Genomic DNA, 22108 nt, shown 5'->3' with positions numbered 1-22108 from the left:
TGGTTTCAGTGCCACTGCTCGCCCTGCCCCGCCCCCTCAACTGCTACCAGGTCGGGGTTGTATTATGAAAATTTGAAAACTAATGACATCATTGGATGACAAATGAGGGAACAGCTTGTAAAACCACATGGATTTCAATCTAGGGAGCCAGACAATGACAGATTTTTTGAGAGGGGTCTGGCTGCAGACCTCCACTGTCAGGACGCTTCCTTGCAGACCTCCACTGTGAGGCCACCTCCACTGTGGGGACGGAAGTGATTCGAAGCTTTTCAAAATAAAAGCGAATAAACCGGAAGCATGTATTTGTGAAGTTTTTTTTTATTTAAATATGAAGAATAGGAAAAAGTGGTCAATAATGGCAGGGTTTCCTCTACATGTAATTGATCGTGGCCCACCGCCACGGCAAAATAAAAGCCGCCACACCTTCAGAATGATGATTTTTTTTTATTTTTTATGTTAAAACAATGTAAAGCAGGGTTACAACCAATTACCATTTCCTACTTTGCACCCCTTCCCACTACACAGTTACAACTTTCGACTCATGCTTTTCAATCACAGCTGAGTTCTTTATTTCCTCCTCATTAAAAACGAAACTTATCAACGAGCGCATCCAGGTTATACCATTAATTAACGACTCTGTGGTGGCCGGGGGACAAGCGCTTTGCCCCTCAGCTGTGTGTGTGTTCATCTCTCGCGCTCGGTTTCGATTAATAAACACAAATAGGCTACAAACGTACCCACATTGGCCTCACGTGTTTGTCATTCCCGGTGTTTTATTTTGAAAATTGACTGGATTCTCTCGTGTTTCGCGCCCCCCCCCGAACAGACTACCCTCGCCTGATGGGCTGTGTGTGTGTGTGTGTGTGTGTGTGTGTAACGGAGGTCCGCGGGTGGTTAGTACTCGAGTTAAACTCACTCACCCTTAAAAGACGTGGTAACCAATATGCAGAGTGCCCGCTGAGCTTTTGGCGAAATGGTTAGCATCGTCGCGGTTCGAAACCCGTTCAGGGCAGGGCACAGAACAATTGATATATACTTCATTTTTTGGGGCTTTATTTTATATAATGTAGGTAAATATAATTTAAAAGCGAGTATACCAGGAGGAACCTATATATTTTCTAGTTTCCCACATACTTTATGGGGCTTAATAATGTAAATATGAATGTGTTCAATCAACTTCCGTCCCCACAGTGGAGGTGGCCTCACAGTGGAGGTCTGCAAGGAAGCGCCCTGACAGTGGAGGTCTGCAGCCAGACCCTCTTGGATTTTTTTGTTAATTCTCACATTCAGGGGGCGGAAGCCAAGACAAACACCCAAATATGTTAAAGAGCCTTCACAAAGTGTTATTTCCATAATATATCCCCTTTAAGAAACCACTCATTTATTATTGCACGCATATTTCATGATTTTATGGACGTATTACTATTTCAACTGCCCACACCCTATCCACAGTGAATTAATAATTCAATTTGAGTGACCCAAATTAATCAAAACCGCGATCAGGGCATCTGTAGCACTGATCTTGCAAGTTTGGTTTTCGGCCAAGAGACCCTAGGGGGAGGAAGAGAGCCTCCACTCCCCTAGTAACAAGTCATTTCACCGTCACTAGATGAAAAACCTTGCATAGTTCCTCTTTAAACTCAAGTCACATGGAGAGACATTGTAAGTCTGTCAGTTTTGGTGACCTGTCATCCTGTATCATCACGACTTTTTTGTTCCAGTGACTAACAGTGAGTCACACTCTACTTCACTACACTTTAGGGCTTTGTTTTTATTTGCTGTTTGTCTTTAATTCATACATTTTTTTCTATTTATCTTCTGCTCTGGTGGTCACAAGGAACAACTTCATCCAAGCAGCAATCAGGTCAGTTTTTCATGGTATTTAATTCATATCCAGTGTCTTACATCGCTGTCACTTAATCCTGGTCTATTCTGTGTGCGCACCATAAATAAACAAGGGTGAGTATAATTGGATGTGGACTGAGAACTCAGTTGTTACATCGAAATGATAAGAGGCTGAACAAAAATTCTTACCAGCGTAAATGAGCTGAAACAAAAAGACAAAATCAAAGATTTAAGCCCAACTGAAATCTCAATTAGTCTGTAAAAATCAGGTCAGAGGGATTTATTATAGTGCTTAGATTTATTGTAGATGTTTGAAAAGTGTCAGTTTGTTCAGGTCAATTGAACCAGTTTTTTAAAAGCTACAATTAATTTGTCTTTTTTTGGTTTACTCAGCAACACAACCACCTCATTAAATCTCCTCTCTCTTCTCTGTTTTCTTTCACAGGTTTTCCTGCCACTTTTCCGATCATTAACATGTCACCATACTCACAGGCGATGCGGACGGTGGCCTTGCGGCTCTTGGAGGTCCCCAGGTGGCTCCAGGCCACACAGAGACACCAGTAGTCCTCTGGGCCGTGGAAATCCTCCACCTGCTGACGGGACACGTTGATCATCACCTCACGCACCTTCAGCCCTGGGACAAGAGAGAGGATCATACTGTCAGCCAATGTGTGCACAAAACATGCTTACATGTGTTACACTTACATTCATGTCCACAATTTTGACTGCAGAGCTGAAACACAAGCACAACATAAAGGATACATCTCTTCTATTAGTGCGAGTGGTTCATATAACCACCTGCACGTTAGAGTATTTTTGACCATTTCCACCTAAAGGCCAGACACTACAGGCAAAAACATACATTACATGCACTGATCAATTTTGAGATTTTGGGCTAGTTTTCTTCCTCAACATGTATTCTTTCAGAAAAGGCAAAATAAATGGTAGAAAAGGGTTGGGGTATTTTAGGTATTTTCTCATTTACAAAGTGATAAAGGGATATCTAAAATCCCCTCTGTAAAAACATCTGACTCTAATATGTAAACGAAATAAAACAAGAATTTTGAAAGTGGCTTTATCCATTTTTCAGATTTCGGTTCTGGAAATTAGTGCATATTTAATCAGATATTGCCTCATTTACATACAATTTAAAAAAAAAACTTGTAATAAAAAAAAAATATTTGTCTTAATGTAAGTGATAAACTTGGGAAGTTTCATGGTGATATCCGTTAGTTAACATTTTCCCTATTCACCTGTAGTGTCTCCCCTAAAATGACATTTCATCATATATCGTAAAATGCTGAAAATGGATTACATTTTTACATCTTTCTTTTATTTTGCAAACTTTGTCTGCTTACTTTCCTAAAGTTGGAGGGACATACAGTATATATATATATATATATATATATATCAGGTCATAATAATATATATATATATCATATATATACTATGGGCCCTAGTTTGCTGGCGCAGCGCAGGTGGCGCAAGGTAGCGCAGCCGGTCTAATGCAAGTTTCGACCAGCGCAGCCTAGCGCAAAGTCAGATTGGAAGATTGGCAGATCGCGCTGCGCTGAGATAGGCGTGGCCGCGCAGCAGGGGGAGGCGTCACAGATTCAGCTTGGTGCAGTGGAAGTTTTGTCCGAAAATGTCCCGCCGAGGTTGCGCTGAAAGCTCGCCACCTCCAACCAGGTCTAGTCTCAGCGCAGAGCGAAGCGCAGCAGGTGCAGTGGAAGTTTGGCTGACTGACCTGCAGTGCACACACGTCACCAAGACCTCACAGGCAGATCTCCACAGTTCCAGACACATTTCAATGCAATAAATATCCACAATAACCACTATTTAATGCAACTAACGGAATCAACACGTGAATTTATATCTATATAGATTGTCCCGTCACATCTGACGTCAGATCAAAGCAGAGATCAAAGGCTGTGGCACGCGCAATGGAAACTCCACCTGAATTAACACAGCAGGGATGAACTGGCACTGAAAAGCAGCTGTGGATGTCCCAAAAGCAGGACTGAGGGTGGATGACTGCATGTCGCTGCCGTGTCGAGATACCACTCTGCCCTTGTGATGATCGCTTTATTTATTTATTTATTTATTTACTTATTAATTCATTAGCGGAGAGCGACCGCATCACGCAGCCGTAATGAAAAACAAAACACAAATCATCATCTCTCTTAGTCCACCACAACAGCCTCGGTATCAGATAGTCAGTATATAGCCTACTACAGTATACTCAGCATCTCTATCACAGAAAAAAAAGAGAAAAAAAGAGACGGACAGAGAGAGAGAGAGAGAGAGAGAGAGAGAGAGGGAGGGAGAGAGAGAGCGCGAGTCCTTTACGCTGATTTAATCCACATGATCCAAATGTGAGTTTCTTTATTAGTGTATTAGTTGTTTCTTAGATTGCGTAGGGGTTCTCAGTGTATCAGATCAATCCTGGTTAAGTATATTAGTAAACTCATTATTGGTCACTCTGAGCTCGGTCCTCCGGACCAAAACAGCTGTTTCCTCCTGGGAGAGGTTCGGCCTCTGGCGTCGCTGTCTCCTCCGTCCATGTCCAAGTATAAAATGACAAACTTGCAGCGCGCATCACCCGCCGCGCAGTTAAAGGTGAGGAGAGGAGCTCCTTTGATTGGTGAAGATCTGACTCGGCTGTGTCAAACCCACTCCACGCCTTTCTCTCCTCCTCCTGTCTCCCTCCCGCCCTGTCTACTCCCTCTTCACCGTTTGCGCCGGTGGGAGGGACGAGGGGAGGGGCTGCGCTAGTCTAAGTCTGACTGCGCGGCCCAGCAAACTTGCGAAATGGACCTGGGCCACACCCCGTTGGCGTGGCGAAGCTGCTCTGATGCTAGACTTCACCTGGTCGACGAAACTAGGGCCCTATATCCCTATATATATTATAGGGAGGTAAGACTGGTCTAATTTGAAAGAGGAGAACGTCCCCATGTGTTTTGATATATTATATATTGAATATTTGATCAGCACTGTTTAGACACACCCCAGCCCCCCTGAAGCAGAGAATCAGGAAAAAAAATAATAGTTGTATCATCTTGTCTTTGTAAAGTTATCGGCTTGAGAATAGAGGGAAGCTCACGAGGTCACACCTGCACCAGTGTGGGCGCTCGGGTGCAGGTAGTTTATAGTTTTGTTTATTTCAGTCCTTGTTGAGTAAACATGTAGTTCAGGCATCAAGTTGAAAGTGGCATAAAGAAAGATCTACACTGAAGCTGATGTTTATTTTGCCTTCCCTGTGTAAGAATGACATTAGTTTCTTTAGAAACAAAGATCGGATAGTTCAGATATCACTCTTGTTGTTGACATGAGGACAGTTCTACTGACATTCTTGTCTCCATGCTAAAGCAGATGTAATAATGTCTGAGATGCCTCCTCCACAGCTTCAGCATCACAGTTAAACCTCAGACCTGATCCTCTCTGACATGTTGCAGGGTTGTGCTGCTGGCTACCTTTCTGCTAACACTGTAATCAAGCTGTGCTTTTAGATATTTTAGGAACATGAGGGGAAAAACACACCAGTCTGTAAATGGCCTCTAATGCTCTGTCACTGAGGACACTTTGTCTTATTATTTATTAAAAGCACATGGCTGACAATATGATAAATGGCTGGATTCAATTCAGGTTTATCAGGTTTGATGTGCTGACCTCCCTGACTGCAACACTTGATGTGGCCGAGCTGTTGTTAATGGAGCCTACATGCAGCAGCACCACGGTGGACCAGCGGTTAGCACCGTTGCCTCACAACAAGAAGGTTCCTGGTCTGGTTCTGGCCCTATGACATCAGAGATTGGCTCCATTCAGCCCCCTTGCAACTAGGGCTGCCACGATTAGTCGACTAGTCACGACTACGTCGACTATTAAAATCGTCGACAACTAATTTAATAGTCGATGCGTCGTTGTTTTGTTTTTTTTACTTTGTTTTTCTCTCAAAACTGCTGCAGCACCGTCCACACACGCACCCGCCCCCACAGCCGCGCATCACACACACGTGCACTCACTCATTCAAGGCGAGTACACATAGGTGTTCTCTCTCTTTTCTCCCTCTACCTGTCTTGTCCCTCATCAAGCGGCACCGGTGTAGCCCCCCTCCCTCCCCCGCCGCCGCTCCTCTCCCTCTCTCCCTCTCCCTCTGCCTCTCTCTCCCTCTCCCTCTCCCTCTCCCTCTCCCTCTCCCTCTCTCTCTCTCTCTCTCTCTCTCTCTCTCTCTCCTGTCATTTTAAATGAGAAGCGCTACTAGGAGCGGTACCGCCGCTCCATCGTTTTAAATCACGGACTGAAAAACAGCGTTGAAAAACACCGTTCGTCATTTAAAAATAAAACCGCGGACTTTGAGACTCTGTGTTGGAGAATACTAGAACGTTACCGCGTCTGGTCACAGCGTCCTGGTCACGTAATGAGCGCTCATCTTAACGAGCAAGTCTTCTCTACCGGTATAAATCTACGTCAATATTTTCCGGTAGCTTCTCATCACAGTCCACACCTTGCAGAGTTTGAGCTGCACCTCAGTTTCACTTGTTTTCATTTGACAGTTTCACACAGAACTTTCTGTTGAGTCTTTCCATGTTTCTCCTTCTGTGACAGTAAAAAGGGAACATTTACATTTTTTCAGACAAGACGATTGTCTTATAAACTATTCAAATTTTTTTTTAACAGAACGACTAGCCTATTATTTACACTGAGCACAAGTTATATTTGAATAGGCCTATAGGCCTACCAAAACTTTATTATTGTGAATAATTCCTTAGTTTCAGGTGTCTACCTTATTTTATTTAAATGTAGCTGTTAAATGCCAGAGACAAATGAAGGAAAGAAAAACCTATAAAACCTTTAAGTATTTATTTTGGTGTTGTTTAGGCCAGTGCCTTATCTTTATTTTACTGAGCTGTTTGCACTTTATGCTACAGTTAAAGCTGCATATTTCATTAAAAGTTTAATGAACTATCATCTTAATTGTCTTTATTTTTAGTTAGCATACCTTAAACACTTCAAGCTGAAAGCTAATGATGGTATATAAGAGCAGCTGCATGCTGGTGCGATAAGCTGTATGTTTTACATTCAATTTACGTATGATCCGATTAGTCGACTAATCGAAAAAAATAGTCGGTGACTAGTCGACTATCAAAATAATCGTTTGTGGCAGACCTACTTGCAACCCTGCCAATAAGCAGCTTAGATGATGGACGGTGTGCAGGTAAATCAGGCCAATACAGAATGATGAAACACTAAAGCAACTGCATAGACTTCTCTAAACTACTAACTGTAGAGCATTTACTGAAGCTAAAGATATGTTCATGATGTCTCCCATCGCTTGGATGCAAGTAGTTAAAATCTGTAGTGCTTCCGTGCAGACCTAATGTATTGCAAAATGATCCTCAACTTTGTTGCTACACCATGAAAAGATGACAATGTAGACAATTTAATATTAATCACAACTCTATTCTGGATTTAAAATAATCAGTTTAAAGAGTTTCATAGGATGGAACTGTAATGTTAATTTGACCAGTAATGGGAACAGGCACAATTGATCTTACAACTACCAGCGTTTTGCCATGCCAAAGTCTGTAGTGATCTATGTTATTGCCATTGTATTACAGTTAGCCTACCAGTCAAGATTAGCATTTCCCAGTTACCGCTCCCACAACTGATGTTGAGGTGAATAGCAGCAGCTTTGTTGTACACAGTAGCTGATATTTGTCACTTGAGTTATTAAAGTTGGGGTCTGGAACACAATTTCATTGTATCCACAAGCTGACAAGATATTTTACTCTGAAGCCACAAATGTCAACCTCATAAAGGTGCAGGAAGAAAATCCAGGGGATCATCGAGGTGAGCTGGTATGGAGTTTGGAGTTTTTAAAATTCGATAGTACCAGTTGAGTTCAGCTGGGTCGGGTTTAAAAGATACATTCAGAGGTACCTATCTGAGGCGTCTGTTTGCAGAACTACAGTAAAGGGAAGATACTGAAAGCCCTGCGTTCTAAATAAAGCTCCTTAAAGAGTCATTGATCAATACCTCAATACATCTTCAGACTCGGGATCAATGTGTTTTACCGGATTGGTTATGCTTAAGTTCTTAGGAAAGGCTGACACACTTCCTAAATCACTGAACCCCCTCCTCCTCCTCCTACTACCCAGTTCAGCATCACCACTCTACTGTATGTTTTGAGTGCTCAATGCTGCTAACAAGAAAAAAGCCAAATCAGCTGTAGCTGAATTAGCATTAATAATTTGGACAGCACGTAACTCCTTCAAATAGCATATGTAGGCTCGCCGTGCAAGCGACACCAGGACAATATACTATATTATGTAACACAAAAGGCATGCGAGCACAGCGCGCTGCACAATCCGCTGATTATACTGAATGCATTAAAGTAGAAGAAGTGGGGAAACACTCTATTTGAAAATCCTCTTAGGCAACACGCTGCAAGACCCAGGTTGGGAATATTCGTCACCCTGTCACATAGCCTCAGACGGGTACACAGGACCCATATTTCATCTGAGTCATCGGCTTAGGGCCTGTCGCATGTGTTTTCTCACCGCTCCTCACAGCCGTTCGCAGCCTGTAGGCCTGCACACCCGGCACTGGATTAAAGGAGAGATGTGCAACGTGCTCAGGACTGCAAAAAAAAAAAAAAAAGACCAATACCCACACACCCTTCATAACAAACCTCTCCACCCCTGACAACTCTGGCTCTCGTGCGCCCACTGTCTCTGATAAATGACTCTTTAATCTGCCACACTCTTGCTAAAGTCAAATAGCCTCATTGTGTTGCTGCACAGCTTGTGAAGAACTGGATTTCAACTGTCCAACCCACATGAACAGCACCTGTGCTACATCAAAATTAAAGGGGAACTATGCAAGTCCAGTCGCTTTTTTCTTTTTTGCCGTTTTGGTCGCACAGCTCCCCCTACAGACAACAAAGCTGGAGAAAAGGCAATCTGTGGAGCGCGGAGGATTCTCTCCATCACACACACACACAGTTTTGTTTATCTTCTTGTGCGATAAACGCTAAATACGTCACTTTGTAACGTTCCCAAGGCAACATGCAGCATTTTCTTTCAATTTTCTGCAAAGATACAACTTTTTCTGCAACAGAAATGCAGGGATTATGAAATAATTCAAGCCCCGCATATTTCGCACATTTTGCACGGAAATCGATTTATGTGGCAAAATATAATAATATGTGGACTTTGGCTGATTATACGTTGAGTTATGCGATCTGATTAACAAGAGACTGAGGATAACGGGGCGTGTTTTGTGTCGTGTGCATAGACTGTAAAAAGAATGGACGTAGCGTCCGTGACGTCACCCATTGGTTTTGGGGAGTCGTTTTTGTGACTCAAATATGGCGGCCTGAACAGCGCCATGTTGGATTGGCCGGCCGAGAACCCGCCCACTGGCCTCGAAGCAGCTGTCCACGGAGCTGCTCGGACCTGTCACTCAACGTTTCCGCGCCCTAATTGGTCAGAGTTTTAACCTTATCACAGTAAAACGGTAGAGTTAAAAAAAAATTCACCCCCCTCAGTGTGTGTGCGGGGGTAGAAACTATCGATTGAGACGAAAAAACGTTCTGACACCAGGCTTTTAACATGTTTACTGAGGATGTAAAGTCGGCGATTTTAACATGGGGGTCTATGGGGAATGCTCCCTTCTGACACCAGCCCCCAGAGGAATCCGAGGGGATTGCAGTTTTTTGAACGCGGAAGTGAGCTTCACTTCTCAGACCGACAACTGCCCCCTTGGTCGTGTGGCTGTAAATTAGTCCATGTTTCTCCCCAGATGAGAACTGGGACAGCGGGCCAGGCGCTGATCTTGATTGGTTGGTTTTGGGCCAAGAGATGCTTGGTGGAAGGCAGAGGCTGTGTCTCAATTTGAATATTTCCATACTTACACCAACTATTTTGAGTATGCAAGTATGTTCACACTGATAAGTATGATTTTGTTTTGTACCACAACCATTTTAGTGTTATTTAAGCTTAAAATTCTTACATAAATTGGGGTGTGGTTACATAGAGTGACAGGTCCATAGATAGTTACCTTCAGTTAGCTTGTTGCTAAAGCATCAGCTGTGCTAAGCTCTAGGCTAAACCCAGAGGCCCGTGGCTACATCCATCCATCCAGTTAACAGTTGGGTCGGACATTGGGCTGACTGCCGTGGTGTAGCTGCCGCTTAGCTTGTTAGCCTAGCTGATTAGCCTTAGTCTAGCTTGGTTCGGCTTAGTTGCTTTGAGTTCAGTGGGCGGGTTCTCGGCCGGCTGACCCGTAGAGTTACCGCCTCTCCTCCAAATATGTAAAGTACACTCCCACTAAAATCCAAGATGGTGCAGTTCGCCCATAGTAGGATCACAAAACAGACTCCCCCAAACCAATAGGTGACATCACAGGTGCTACGTCCATGCTTTATACAGTCTATGTATGTAAATCAACAGACCGGTAGGCCAATGTTTTTCGCAAGTAAGAGGAGCTGGCTGACATTGCGGCGTAATCAGTGAATGTGGCGTAATCTCCACCTTACATTAAACAGGTGGCCCACACAAGCAAAAGAGTAAGGCGGTCTTTATCGCTAATTGAAATTATAAAAAAAAAAAACAAAGCTGGTAGATGTGTTGATGGGTGACGGTTGGCAGGCTTCCAAAAAGTTGGCAACCGTTGCGTTGTTAGTTCCAGTAAATGCACAACGACAGTATTTGATTTGAGACAACACTAACTGAAATTTAGGGAAAGTAAGTACATAGTGTAGCTACATACCTATACTACATGACAGTGCATATGGAAGTATTCCAATTGAGACACAGCTTAGAGAGCCTCCATTCTCCCCGTAACAAGTCATTTAACCTTCACAATAACTCCGAAGTTGTTTAATTAAGGTAAAACTCTTGCATGGTTCCTCTTTAAGAAATGGGAGAAAAAATAAGTGTGACAGGTGGTCATCACCGCACTGAGTAAAAAACAACAACAACAACAATAGGAAAACATTCTTCCGCCTTTTTGTCACACCAAACACAGCTGACAAATTGTGAAAAGCTGATACAAATTGGATGGTTCAGGTGAATATAGTGCACTGCAGTGTGCCTGGTGACCATGCTACTTTAAATCATGATTGACAGGCCTGAGGGAGGAGGAGGGAAAAAAAGGCACATTTAAGACGAGAAATAAACAAAGCCCCAGCTCTATGGTTGGTGCTTCCTCGTCGCAGCCCCTGTAGAGACTTCGACACAAGCATAATTCATAATTTCTCGAGCGGTGGCAGAGAGCTGGCAAGTGACAGTGTATGTGTGGGAAAAGACAGCAGAGAAAATAATGACTAATGACTTTCCATGATGCCCTAAAAAGAGTGAGCCTGAGGTTTTACAGAGAGAGAGCAGACTGATGGAGAGAGAGAGAGGAGAGAGGAGAGAAAGGCGGCGGTAAGCTCTCTCAACAGAGCGACACATTTCCTGGAGTCCAAACCGGCGCCGACAGGTGGTTTGCCGGAGAGACGGAGACGAGCGGTGCCACTGTGTCATCTGTCAGCCCTATTTGTTTATAAGCAGAATACTGTTGACAGGGCTCATTAGAGTAAACCACTTGATCTGTTCTCCTCCCCAATCCCCCTGCACGCTCTCCGCAGTTTCCTGAGTCACTTGATAAATTCATCCAAAACGGCACATTCACTCGGAGAGACTGGGGATGTGGCTGGGAAAAAAATTAAAATGGAGAGATGAGACTTGAGGCTTCTGAGATCCAAAGAGGAGGAGAGTGTTGCTGCTGTGGCTTTGCCACAAATGCAGCTTCTTATTAACTCAGATGTGGAGGAGACAAAGTTTATGCTGCATCAGGATCATTTCTGCTTTAAAAGGTTTCGACCTCAGGGTATCCGAGCCGAGAGGAAGGCTTTTGTCTTGTGTCATTTATCTCTCTCCACATATTCCCTCCTCTGTTAATAAAATGGGAATATGGCACAGTCCCACAGATCAATATGAGGCTTTTCAGAAAAATGGCAATATCTGCCCATTGTACTGGCTGAGAGATGACTCCGGCCGGCTCTGAAGCAGAGGGAGAGGGACTGCCCTCCTTTTACAGGCTGACGTTTTACTTAAATATCAGTGTGGATGTCATTACTGTAATCTTCAGTCTGAAAGCCTGAATTAACCCTTTCAGAACCTTGTTTTATAGCCCTATTACGGTATAGAGATGGTGTTAGTGTAATTTCATTGATGGGATAACTGTGGCCACTGAAACTATGACATCACTTACACTCTAATGGTCACACAGCTGGTTGACCAGCGTGCCACTGTTCTCAGCTATGTTCAGTCCAACCTGTGATTTGAGCACTCAACGTATAACTGCAATAAAGATAGTATTCATATTACAGTATACTATTTGATTATTATTAGTATTAAAAAAAATCCAAAATATATTCATAGGGACCCCTATTGACATAATAAATTATCTGACCTCTAACCCATTAACATCAATCCTTCAACATTTAACTGTGTGAGGTAGCTATACTTGTGTTACTGTGAGTTTTGACGGGTCCATGCCTATGTTCCCACAGTCTTATGTTCCCACAGCCCTATGTTCCCACAGCCTTATGTTCCCACAGCCCTATGTTCCCACAGCCTTATGTTCCCACAGCCTTATGTTCCCACAGCCCTATGTTCCCACAGCCTTATGTTCCCACAGCCTTATGTTCCCACAGCCCTATGTTCCCACAGCCTTATGTTCCCACAGCCTTATGTTCCCACAGCCCTATGTTCCCACAGCCTTATGTTCCCACAGCCTTATGTTCCCACAGCCTTATGTTCTCACAGCCCTATGTTCCCACAGCCTTATGTTCGCATAGCCCTATGTTCCCACAGCCCTATGTTCCCACTCAGCCCTATGTTCCCACATTTGAGATTTATCACATGGCGCATATGCTCTGCTACGTGTGGAAAGATGTCTATGGGTGTGATGTTATATCTCACACAGGCTTCGCCCTCTACTGGACTCTATGGGTATATCTCTCCTCCAATCGCGTACGCGCGATGGCCCACTGAAATTTGCATGTACGTAGCCGGCCAGTATGGCGTGCCTACCTTTCCCGCCCTTAGCGGGCTATATAAGCAGATGCACCGCCAGCTGCCCTCATTCCTTTTTACTTCAGCGTCGGCGAGTGCCCACTGTCACACTAGCTCCTAGGATGGAGTCGCCGCTTCAGGAACAACGCCTCTGCCGGCCTGCCCTAACGGCATCATCGCCCCGGCACACCTACATCTTCTTTGCTTCGAGCGTCGCGGGAGGAAGCGCGCCACCGCCGGGCTGGAGCAGCGACGGCAGGAGGAGGACGCCGCTCCAGCGTACACCACCTCCACGCCGCCTGATGAAGCTTCGCCGCCCAGACCCGCCTCAGCCTCTGCTGCAGACTCGCCGCCGCTACGAGACGAGGAGGATGAACTCTCCCTCTCCGACGGCTCGACGGTGTTTGGCGCCGCTTCTATCAAGCTCAACTTCCCGTAAGTCATGACGACTGCAGCGGAGTGTGTCGGGCTTCCCCTGCCCCCCCCACCGCCCCCGAAGCCGGTGAGCCGCCTCCGCGTGTGCAGGGCGAGACGGAGACTGTGTTCCCCGGTGTGCCCCCGCTCGAAGACGCTCTGGCTGCGCTCATTATCCCACACTCAGCCGGCTGGTCAGGACACAGAAAGCCACTACCACCGCTGCTGCAGGATAAGGACACGCTGGAATATTTTGACAAGATATTCCAGCTGGGCGCGCAACTAGCAGCAGCAGCAGCAAACAACCTCGGTGTGTTGGGCGTAGCAGCGGCGGCTTCACTCCCGCACGACGCCCCCCCTTCCCCTGACACTATGGAGTATCTCGGCCGGACCATCGGTCAGATGAACAAGACAGGGAGTTGCTACTGCTGCCGGACGAGTGATGTCACTGTCGGGCGTTGGCTCTCGCCACGTCTGGCTAGGTCTCACCGCCCTCCCCAGAAGGGACCGAGAGGATCTTCTGGCTGCACCGGTCTGGTCTCTTTGGCTCCTCACTACGGTGACGCAGCGGCTAAAGAGGCTGGAGGAGGAAAAGGCGCAGCTGAGCCGTCATCTACCGCTCGCTGTCGCCGCCAAGCAGAAGGGAGAGGTCAAGCTGCCCCGCGCAACGCTACGGCGAGGCGGAGGGATCGCCGCCAGCGAAGAGGCTTCTCCGCGGCGGATCCCCCAGCTGACCCACAGCCAGCCCCAGCGGGCCCGCCGCAGCAACGCCCCGCACGGGACCCCAGCGCGTCCCGTCCCGCGGCGGCTCGCAGCACACCCAGGACGAAGCTGTCCTGGGGCACACAGCGACCAGAGTGACAGTTAACGGGAGGGACGGCACCGGCAGGCTGCCTCGCCGCCCTCCCTCATTGTTCATATGGTTCTGTATGTTCTGCTTGTGTTCACTGTTCTGTGGATGTGAAAAATGTTTTTATTAAAACATGTTACTCCACTAACAGAGCAAAAATTCCCCCTCCCACCTCCACCATGCTCCCCGCTTGCCGCGCAGCCCCGGCCGGTGTAGTCACCGCTACACCGTCGGTCAGGCTGCCGGTGGCTTGTGTTACACCGTCACATCCCCGCAGCGGGCCCGGCAAGCAAGGCCCCCCGGTCACGGTTTCACAAGCACACTCACACAACACACCCTCTACCGTCCCCGTTGTGGGAGACGCGGTAGAGCGGAGCACCGTTGTCAACCGGGTAAAAGCTACCGTTGTCCCTCTCTATGAGCGCTACAACCGGCGAGGCTGCACAAGAAAACATCGCTCTCCACTGGTTGTAGCGACCACACAGTTAGCCCCGCGCGCTGCTAGCCGACACCGTGTCACTTCCACGGTGCGTCCGGCTCAGCGTGTTGACCGGCTGACGAGCGATGGTTGTCACCGCCGAGCTAACGGCTACAGCGGTGACAAGCATCGTTCGCAGCAGCACGGCAGGGCTGTGTTTCCGGACAATGAGACGGCTGCCTCACGCTCGTTTAACCCGCGCCGCTCCAGTGAAGCGGCCGGGCTAACACGAACTGTCTCCCCGGTAAACAGCAGTGGAGCGGCCAACGTGTCTGACCGCTCTGGTCCTGTGGCTGTTATTTCCACGGGCGGATCTAACAGCGGCAGGGACGTCATGACGGTGAGGTGCCGGGCGGCGGTGGTGCGTTCAGGTGACACCACGCCGGCTCGGACAACAGAGATGCGTTCACGGACGGCCCCGCGAGCTCGGACAACGGGCCTGGTGCGTTCAGGGACAACTCAGCCCTTTCACAGAGGGCCCCCCATGGGCCAAACTCCCGTTTATGGCGGGTTTGGCGGCGGAGAGGGCCGAAATTGTGTACCACAGCTTTCTAGAAGCTGCTCCACAGCTGTCTGCGCGTCCTCTCACGTGTTTTTACGAAGCATGGCAGAGCAGCTGCGTACTGACAGACTGGCTGGACAGGACCCTCAGACTAGGATATTCTCTCCAGTTCTGCGGGCTCCCCCCAGCGTTCAGGGGCATACAAGAGATGAATCTATCCTCTCAACAAGAGATAGAGTTCCTCGAGGGGGAAATTCAGGACCTGCTATCAAAACAGGCCGTGTCAATTGTCCCTCTTCACGACAAGGAACGAGGTTTTTACTCCCCATACTTTTTGGTTCCCAAAAAGACAGGGGGCTACAGACCCATCCTGGACCTCCGTGCCCTGAACACACGTATCGGTCGCAAAACGTTCCGCATGCTAACCACAAGGAGGCTGCTGGTACTCGTCCAACCAGGCGATCGGTTCTCAACCATCGACTTGAAGGACGCTTATTTTCACGTCGAGGTGGCACCAAAACACAGGAAGTTCCTGCGTTTTGCATTCCAGGGAACAGCCTACGAATACAACAGGCTGCCATTTGGCTATTCCCATGGCCCCTAGTACGTTCAGCAAATGTGTGGACGCAGCGCTACATCCGCTGCGCAGCCAGGGGATGAGGGCCTTCTTTTATCTGGACGACCTCATCGTGATGGCCAGGTCCAAACAATGGGCCATTTTTCACACAGTTCAGTTGATACTTCACCTGACCAAGTTGGGTTTTGCCATCAACTGGAAGAAGAGCAACCCCCAACCAAACCAGCGGGCCGAATACTTGGGGATTGTGCTCGACTCTGTCAGCCTGAGAGCCACTCTGTCGGAGTCCAGACGGACAGCCCTACAGCAGGAGGTTCTCAAGCTGCAACAGGGTCCACGTGTCACAGCCTTGACCGTCATGCAAGCACTGGGGCACATGGCAGCAGCTCACCCGGTGGTTCCACTAGGACTGCTGCACATGCGTCGCCTGCAGAGATGGTTCGCCAGCCTACGCTTAGACCTCAAGAGGCAGAAGTTTCGGCTGCTGACGGTCCCCACGACATTTGTTGACCGGAACACCACTAGGACGAGTGACCTCGTACACGTCGGTGTTCACGGACGCCTCCCTGATGGGGCGGGGAGGCACCTGCCTGGGGAGGGCGATAGGTGGTGTGTGGCCTCCGGGGGAGGACCGCCACATCAACCTCCTCGAGTTACAGGCAGTGTTCCTGGTTCTCCAACACTTCAGTCACCTGTTAAGGGGGAGACACGTGTTGGTGAGGACCGACAATCGCTTACATCAACAGACAGGGCGGTGTACATTCCGCTGCCCTGTTAGCGATGGCGGAGAACCTGTGGTCATGGGCTTCAGAGCACCTACAATCTCTGAGAGCCCTCCACGTTCCAGGAATCGAGAACAGGGGGGCCGACCTCATGTCAAGGGGCGGCCCCCTGGAAGACGAGTGGAGACTGCAACCAGAAGTGGTACAGCAGATCTGGACACGATTCGGGAGGGCAACGGTGGACCTGTTTGCCAACAGGTCGAACACCCACTGCCCCCATTGGTTCTCCCTGAGCCCGCAAGACCATCCACCCTGGGGGTGGACGCGTTTGCACACGCTCCATGGCCAAGAGGGCTACTTTATGCCTCCCCCCCCCCTCCGTCTCATCCCCCAGCTACTGGAGAGAGTGAGAGTGGAGCGGCTGAGGGTCATTCTGGTGGCTCCCGACCGGCGGTCGGCTCCGTGGTACGCAGAGCTGACCACAATGATGGCGGCCCCACCATGGCCCATTCCCAAAATCCGGGGGGCGCTGTCACAGGAGGCAGGCGCGATACAGGCGCTGCCGATCCTGGGCCAGTCACTTCAAGCCTGGGCCCTGAAAGGGACAGGTTAATGCGGACTGGGCTGACTGCGCAGGTGGTGAAAACCATCCAAGCGGCTAGGGCTGGATCCACCATTGCCTGTTACAGGGCTAAGTGGTTAGGTTTCCAGCATTGGTGCGAAGAGAGGGAAGTGGACCCACTGACATGCTCAGTGGGAGACACTCTTTCCTTTCTACAGCTTTTGGTTGATAGAGGGCTGTCTCACGCGACTGTTAAGGTTTACGCTGCAGCCATCTCATCATGCCATGAAGGGTTGGGCGGAGGTCCAGTCTTCGCCCACCCTCTGGTAAAACGGTTCCTGCAGGGGGTCAGAAGGCTACGACCAGTGGCACGCACTTCTGTACCACAGTGGGAATTACCACTGGTACTCGAGGCCCTCACAAGGGACCCCTATGAGCCTTTGGAACGCTCCTCCTTAAAGGTGTTGTCGTTCAAGACAGCGTTGCTTCTTGCTCTGACGTCAGCCAAGAGAGTGAGCGAATTGTGTGCCCTGTCAGTCCACCCGAGTTGTTTACTCCTTCGCGGGGACCGCAGTGGTGCCATCCTTAAACCGAACCCCTCCTTTCTTCCTAAGAACATAAGGAGCTCATTTCGGTCCAGAATCATCCAGTTGGAGGCTTTTCACCCTCCCCCTCATGAGGATTCGAGGGAGGCGAAACTGCATCTCCTATGCCCTGTGCGTGCGTTGACATATTATGTCGACCGAACAGCCACTGTCAGGAACACCGACCAGTTGGTTGTGTGTTATGGTGACGGGATGGCTGGCAGAGCCCTGTCCAAGAAACGCTTGGCGAGGTGGATGTGTGAATGCATCCTCTCAGCCTACAGTCAAGCGGGTCGAGAACCGCCCACTGTGGTCCGGGCACACTCCACAAGAAGTGTGGCGACGTCTACGGCCCTGTTCAGTGGTGCGAGTGTTGAGGACATATGTACGGCGGCATCGTGGTCTTCACCCTGCCCGTTCATAAGGTTCTATCTCTTGGATGTATCAGGCTCCTTCTCCAGGTCTGTGCTCACTGTAGGGTCACAGGACATGTGAGAGGAAGGATGTGTCAAGTGTTTTTTAATACTTGATCCCCACAGGGTGTCATGCACCTGCATTGGACTGTGCTCTGCTAGGACACTGTCAATGAGGTGCGCAGGAGGTCTAGGGTTGAGACCCCTGCGAGGTTAGACCACAACTTCACCCAGCCTAGTCAGGTGCTGCTAACTGGGATGAAGTTGGACCCGTTATCACTCCATACGGTGGTTAAGATTAATAAAGTGGTGACTGGGTCTTGGTACCTAACCGGTAGCTGGTGTGGTCAGTGGGCGGAGCCTCTCCCGCGGCAGGAGTACATAAATCGGGGCTTCGCCTACTGTACCCATAGAGTCCAGTAGAGGGCGAAGCCTGTGTGAGATATAACGAAGGTTACGATATTGTAACCCTAGTTATATTAACACAGGCGGAGCCCTCTACTTAGGGCCCTGCCGCTCTTTCGCCTTACGCTGAAGTTTGGTGGAATGAGGGCAGCTGGCGGTGCATCTGCTTATATAGCCCGCTAAGGGCGGGAAAGGTAGGCACGCCATACTGGCCGGCTACATACATGCAAATTTCAGTGGGCCATCGCGCGTACGCGATTGGAGGAGAGATATACCCATAGAGTCCAGTAGAGGGCTCCGCCTGTGTTAATATAACTAGGGTTACAATATCGTAACCTTCGTTATGGGAACATAGGGCTGTGGGAACATAGGGCCTAATTTTCAGTGGGAAAAAAAAGTTAGAAATGTGGGAACATAGGGCTGTGGGAACGGATACATGCTGTCATTCCGACATCCCGTCAATTCTGACATCCCACCAGTCCGACATCCAACCATTTAGACATCCCACCATTCCAACAAGGCTTTATGTAAAGAAACAGGTGACTCACTCTTACTTCTCTCTCGATCTATCTGGCCTGTCCATCCTCTACTTGGTCTTTTTACTAAACTTAACCAACTCCTTTCATCATTGCCCAAGCCCAACCAGTGCAAAATCTTTTTGGGGAAAAAATACGCTATTAAAGGAATTGTCGGAAAGGCAGGATGTTTAAAAAAAAAGAACAAAAATATTGTCATTCCAACCAAAGGAGGCAGGAATTGTCAGAATAATGCAACGTTTGATCGAAAATTAAGTGTTGCCATTTAGACAATTAGAGGCCTATGTCAGACTGGTGGGATGTTGGAATGGCAGTTGCCCCCCTGTGGGAACATAGGGCTGTGGGACCGCAGGGCCTAATTTTCAGTGAAAAAAAAAAGTTAGAAATGTGGGAACATAGGGATGTGGGAACACAGGGAGGTGGGAACATAGGAATGACCCCATTTTGACACTGTTAACTAACACTGTATTATATTTGAATCTTAAAAATTGATGGAAACACAACTGTGTAGAAACTGTGTATCGTATATACTTAGTCTGAAGAAAGGAAAATGTGTACATGAAATGTTGTGTATGTGTGCAAACTGGAATTCCTATTTTTACAGGTTTAGAAAAGTTTACAACTTCAGACTTGTGTATGACTGCACCAACTCTGACTCCATGCAGAACGTGTGAATGTGTGGCTCTCAACCAGATAGAAATAACATGAATGAAAGTCTGAAGTCAAATTTAACAGCTTTCCATCACAGTTTAGCACAAAATAGAACTGATGAAACACACAGGGGAATGGAGTGTGTTTCCAGTTATGAGAATAAAGCTGTTTTCTCCTGTCGTGTTATCATTCCAATTAAATGTGTTGACTGCAGGTCTCCAGGTGTCACTGCTGAGACATTTAAATCCACTGCTATAGCAACTAAGACACCTGGTGTTTTCTTTTTCTTTTAATTCACAGCTTAATGTACAGTGACCTGCATTAATATAAACCTGACTTCATACGTATGCATCTAAAGGCATGAAGCAGACATAACTTTGACTACACCTGTTCCAGCAGTGTGTTTGACTGAATGACTACGCAGCAGTAGTCATATAGTCATTACATGGTCTGTCTCTGCTAATAGAGGACAAAGGAAAAAGTAACATGTAGTTTTCCCACTAAAGAAACACAGTGCTTTAAGTAATGATTGTGTAAATAGAGCTGTCCAATTAGGAAATCTGTATGTTTTTAGAAAAAGCTAGTGCTGAATCAGTGCTGAGTGTGGTAGGACCCGTATTCCGATGTGTATATTTGTGTAGTTTTGTGAGTATAAACCCAGTAGAGCTCTGAGATCTACATGGATAAGCTACAAATGCTGCATAGTTCCTCTTTAATCTATACACTATGATCTATTGAGGAAATTAGTATGAAGCTGCTAAAGAAAAAAAAAAAAAAAGTATAGATGAAAGGTCAAGGTGGATCTGGGGAATTGCATCTCGCCTCCTCTCTTTTAGTCATTGTTGAGGGTATCTTTGTCAAAGCTGATCCACAACCTCATCTTTCTCTAAATGTATCTAATAGTTTTAGAAGCCCAACCTTGGCGAGACCTCCAGCATGGAGATGATCGACCAGAAAGTCTTGTTTGGATCAGTCATGACTCATTACAACTGAAAAGGCTTTTAGGGCAACTTCTGTTGACCTAAAACATCCCTGAAATTGATGTTGGATATCTATATCTATATCTATCTATCTATGGAGCAACACAATGATCGGCAGGTGGTCATAATGTTACAACTGATTGGTATTCACACATACACAAACGAGTACATATAAAATATTCACATGCTGATTGTATTATGACTCATATTCATCACTTTTATCAGCTTGAACCCTCACATTCCCATAATTCTGTTTAAAGCTTATTAACACTAGAACCGCCAACATTCTAATCCCCCTTAAAACGCCACAGCGGTCTCTCAGACCGTCACGTGTAATTACATTGTTTCCAGTCGCAAACAGTTCTGTAAGTAGAAAAAATGAGATTTATTTTTTAGTAGTGTTAGTCCTTCTTCATATTATGTTGTGTTGGGGTCTTGATTGGATGTGGTTGGGGGGTTAGACTGAGTGATGTTACAGCACCGCTTGTTGCACCTACAGCACACACTTCTGCCTACAGCTGAAAGTGACGCATCTGGACACGTGTGCTGCTCTCATGTCAAGAGTCGATGTCGCTGTTCACTGGATTTTTATTTTTTCTAGGTCAGTTTGTTATCAACTCCAGTGTTTTACAGTTGTTCTACCTGGATATTACGTAGTTTAGGCTCCACGCCCACAGAAACCCGTTATTACCGGACTGGACAGCAGCCGAGAGAATTAGGCTATTATTACGTTATAATTCAATAATCATTATAAACGAGAGTGAGTAGGCTATTATGGCGCTTTATATCTAACACAGACTAATCATGATCTAGTCTGTCCTGAGCCCACAAAATAAAGTTTGTGAAGTGTCTGTGTAACGGAGCTCCGCGCACCTCCGTTACACAGACAGTCCGCGCACCTCCGTTACATCTGCACGGAGCACACGTCAGCTGACAGCTGACAGATGCGTAGGCTATATCTGACAGATGCAGCTTCCTCATCACTACCTGAGCCACCAACCGATCCCCCCTCCCTCACGTCCCGAGGAGTCTCCTGGACATATCCTGTATTCTCTGATTTTCCTCTTTTCTTTTCTAACCGGCCTGTTTCATAAGCCCGTATACACCCGGTGTCTCGTTCGTGCTCTCTCTCTCTCTCTCTCTCTCTCTCTCTCTCTCTCTCTCTCTCTCTCCTCATATAAAAATAAATATAGCCACATAGGAAAACAATAAGTGAAAAAAAGAAGCGCGATAACGGAAAATGGAAACAATGTAATAATTGCTGTGTGATCACAGCTGGACACAGCGATCTATAACTGCCGTTTATATGCAGCGGTCTGTGGGACCGCTGCTGGCGGTCCGAGGTATAATTGCTCAGAAATCGAGTGTGTTTCATTTTAATAAGTTGTAAGCTTCAGAAACCATTAAACACATATATTTAGGAAAAGTCACGGACTGGAAGACCTGTAGGTTTAATGTAAACAAAGTAATTTACATAAGAAAAACGCAAACGGTCTGTGAGACCGTCTTGGCGGTTCTAGTGT

General features: G+C 47.2%; 1 protein-coding gene across 3 annotated transcripts in view; it reads right to left on the bottom strand.

Annotated features, from left to right (window-relative positions):
• Nucleotides 1-22108, bottom strand: part of unc5db (unc-5 netrin receptor Db) — a 328306-nt gene that overhangs the window by 135275 nt on the left and 170923 nt on the right. For all 3 annotated transcript variants that reach the window (XM_085787638.1, XM_085787639.1, XM_085787640.1), the window contains exon 3: nt 2336-2479. In XM_085787638.1, coding sequence (XP_085643764.1) covers nt 2336-2479 — 144 coding nt within the window. The remainder of the gene's footprint in view (nt 1-2335; nt 2480-22108) is intronic.

The sequence above is a fragment of the Trachurus japonicus genome, chromosome 9, assembly GCF_045865225.1.
Source record: "Trachurus japonicus isolate A0001 chromosome 9, Traja_1.0".
NCBI classification, from domain to species: Eukaryota; Metazoa; Chordata; class Actinopteri; order Carangiformes; family Carangidae; genus Trachurus; species Trachurus japonicus.
The sequence above is the reverse complement of the archived record's forward strand: the minus strand, read 5'-3'. Positions and strand labels throughout refer to the sequence as shown.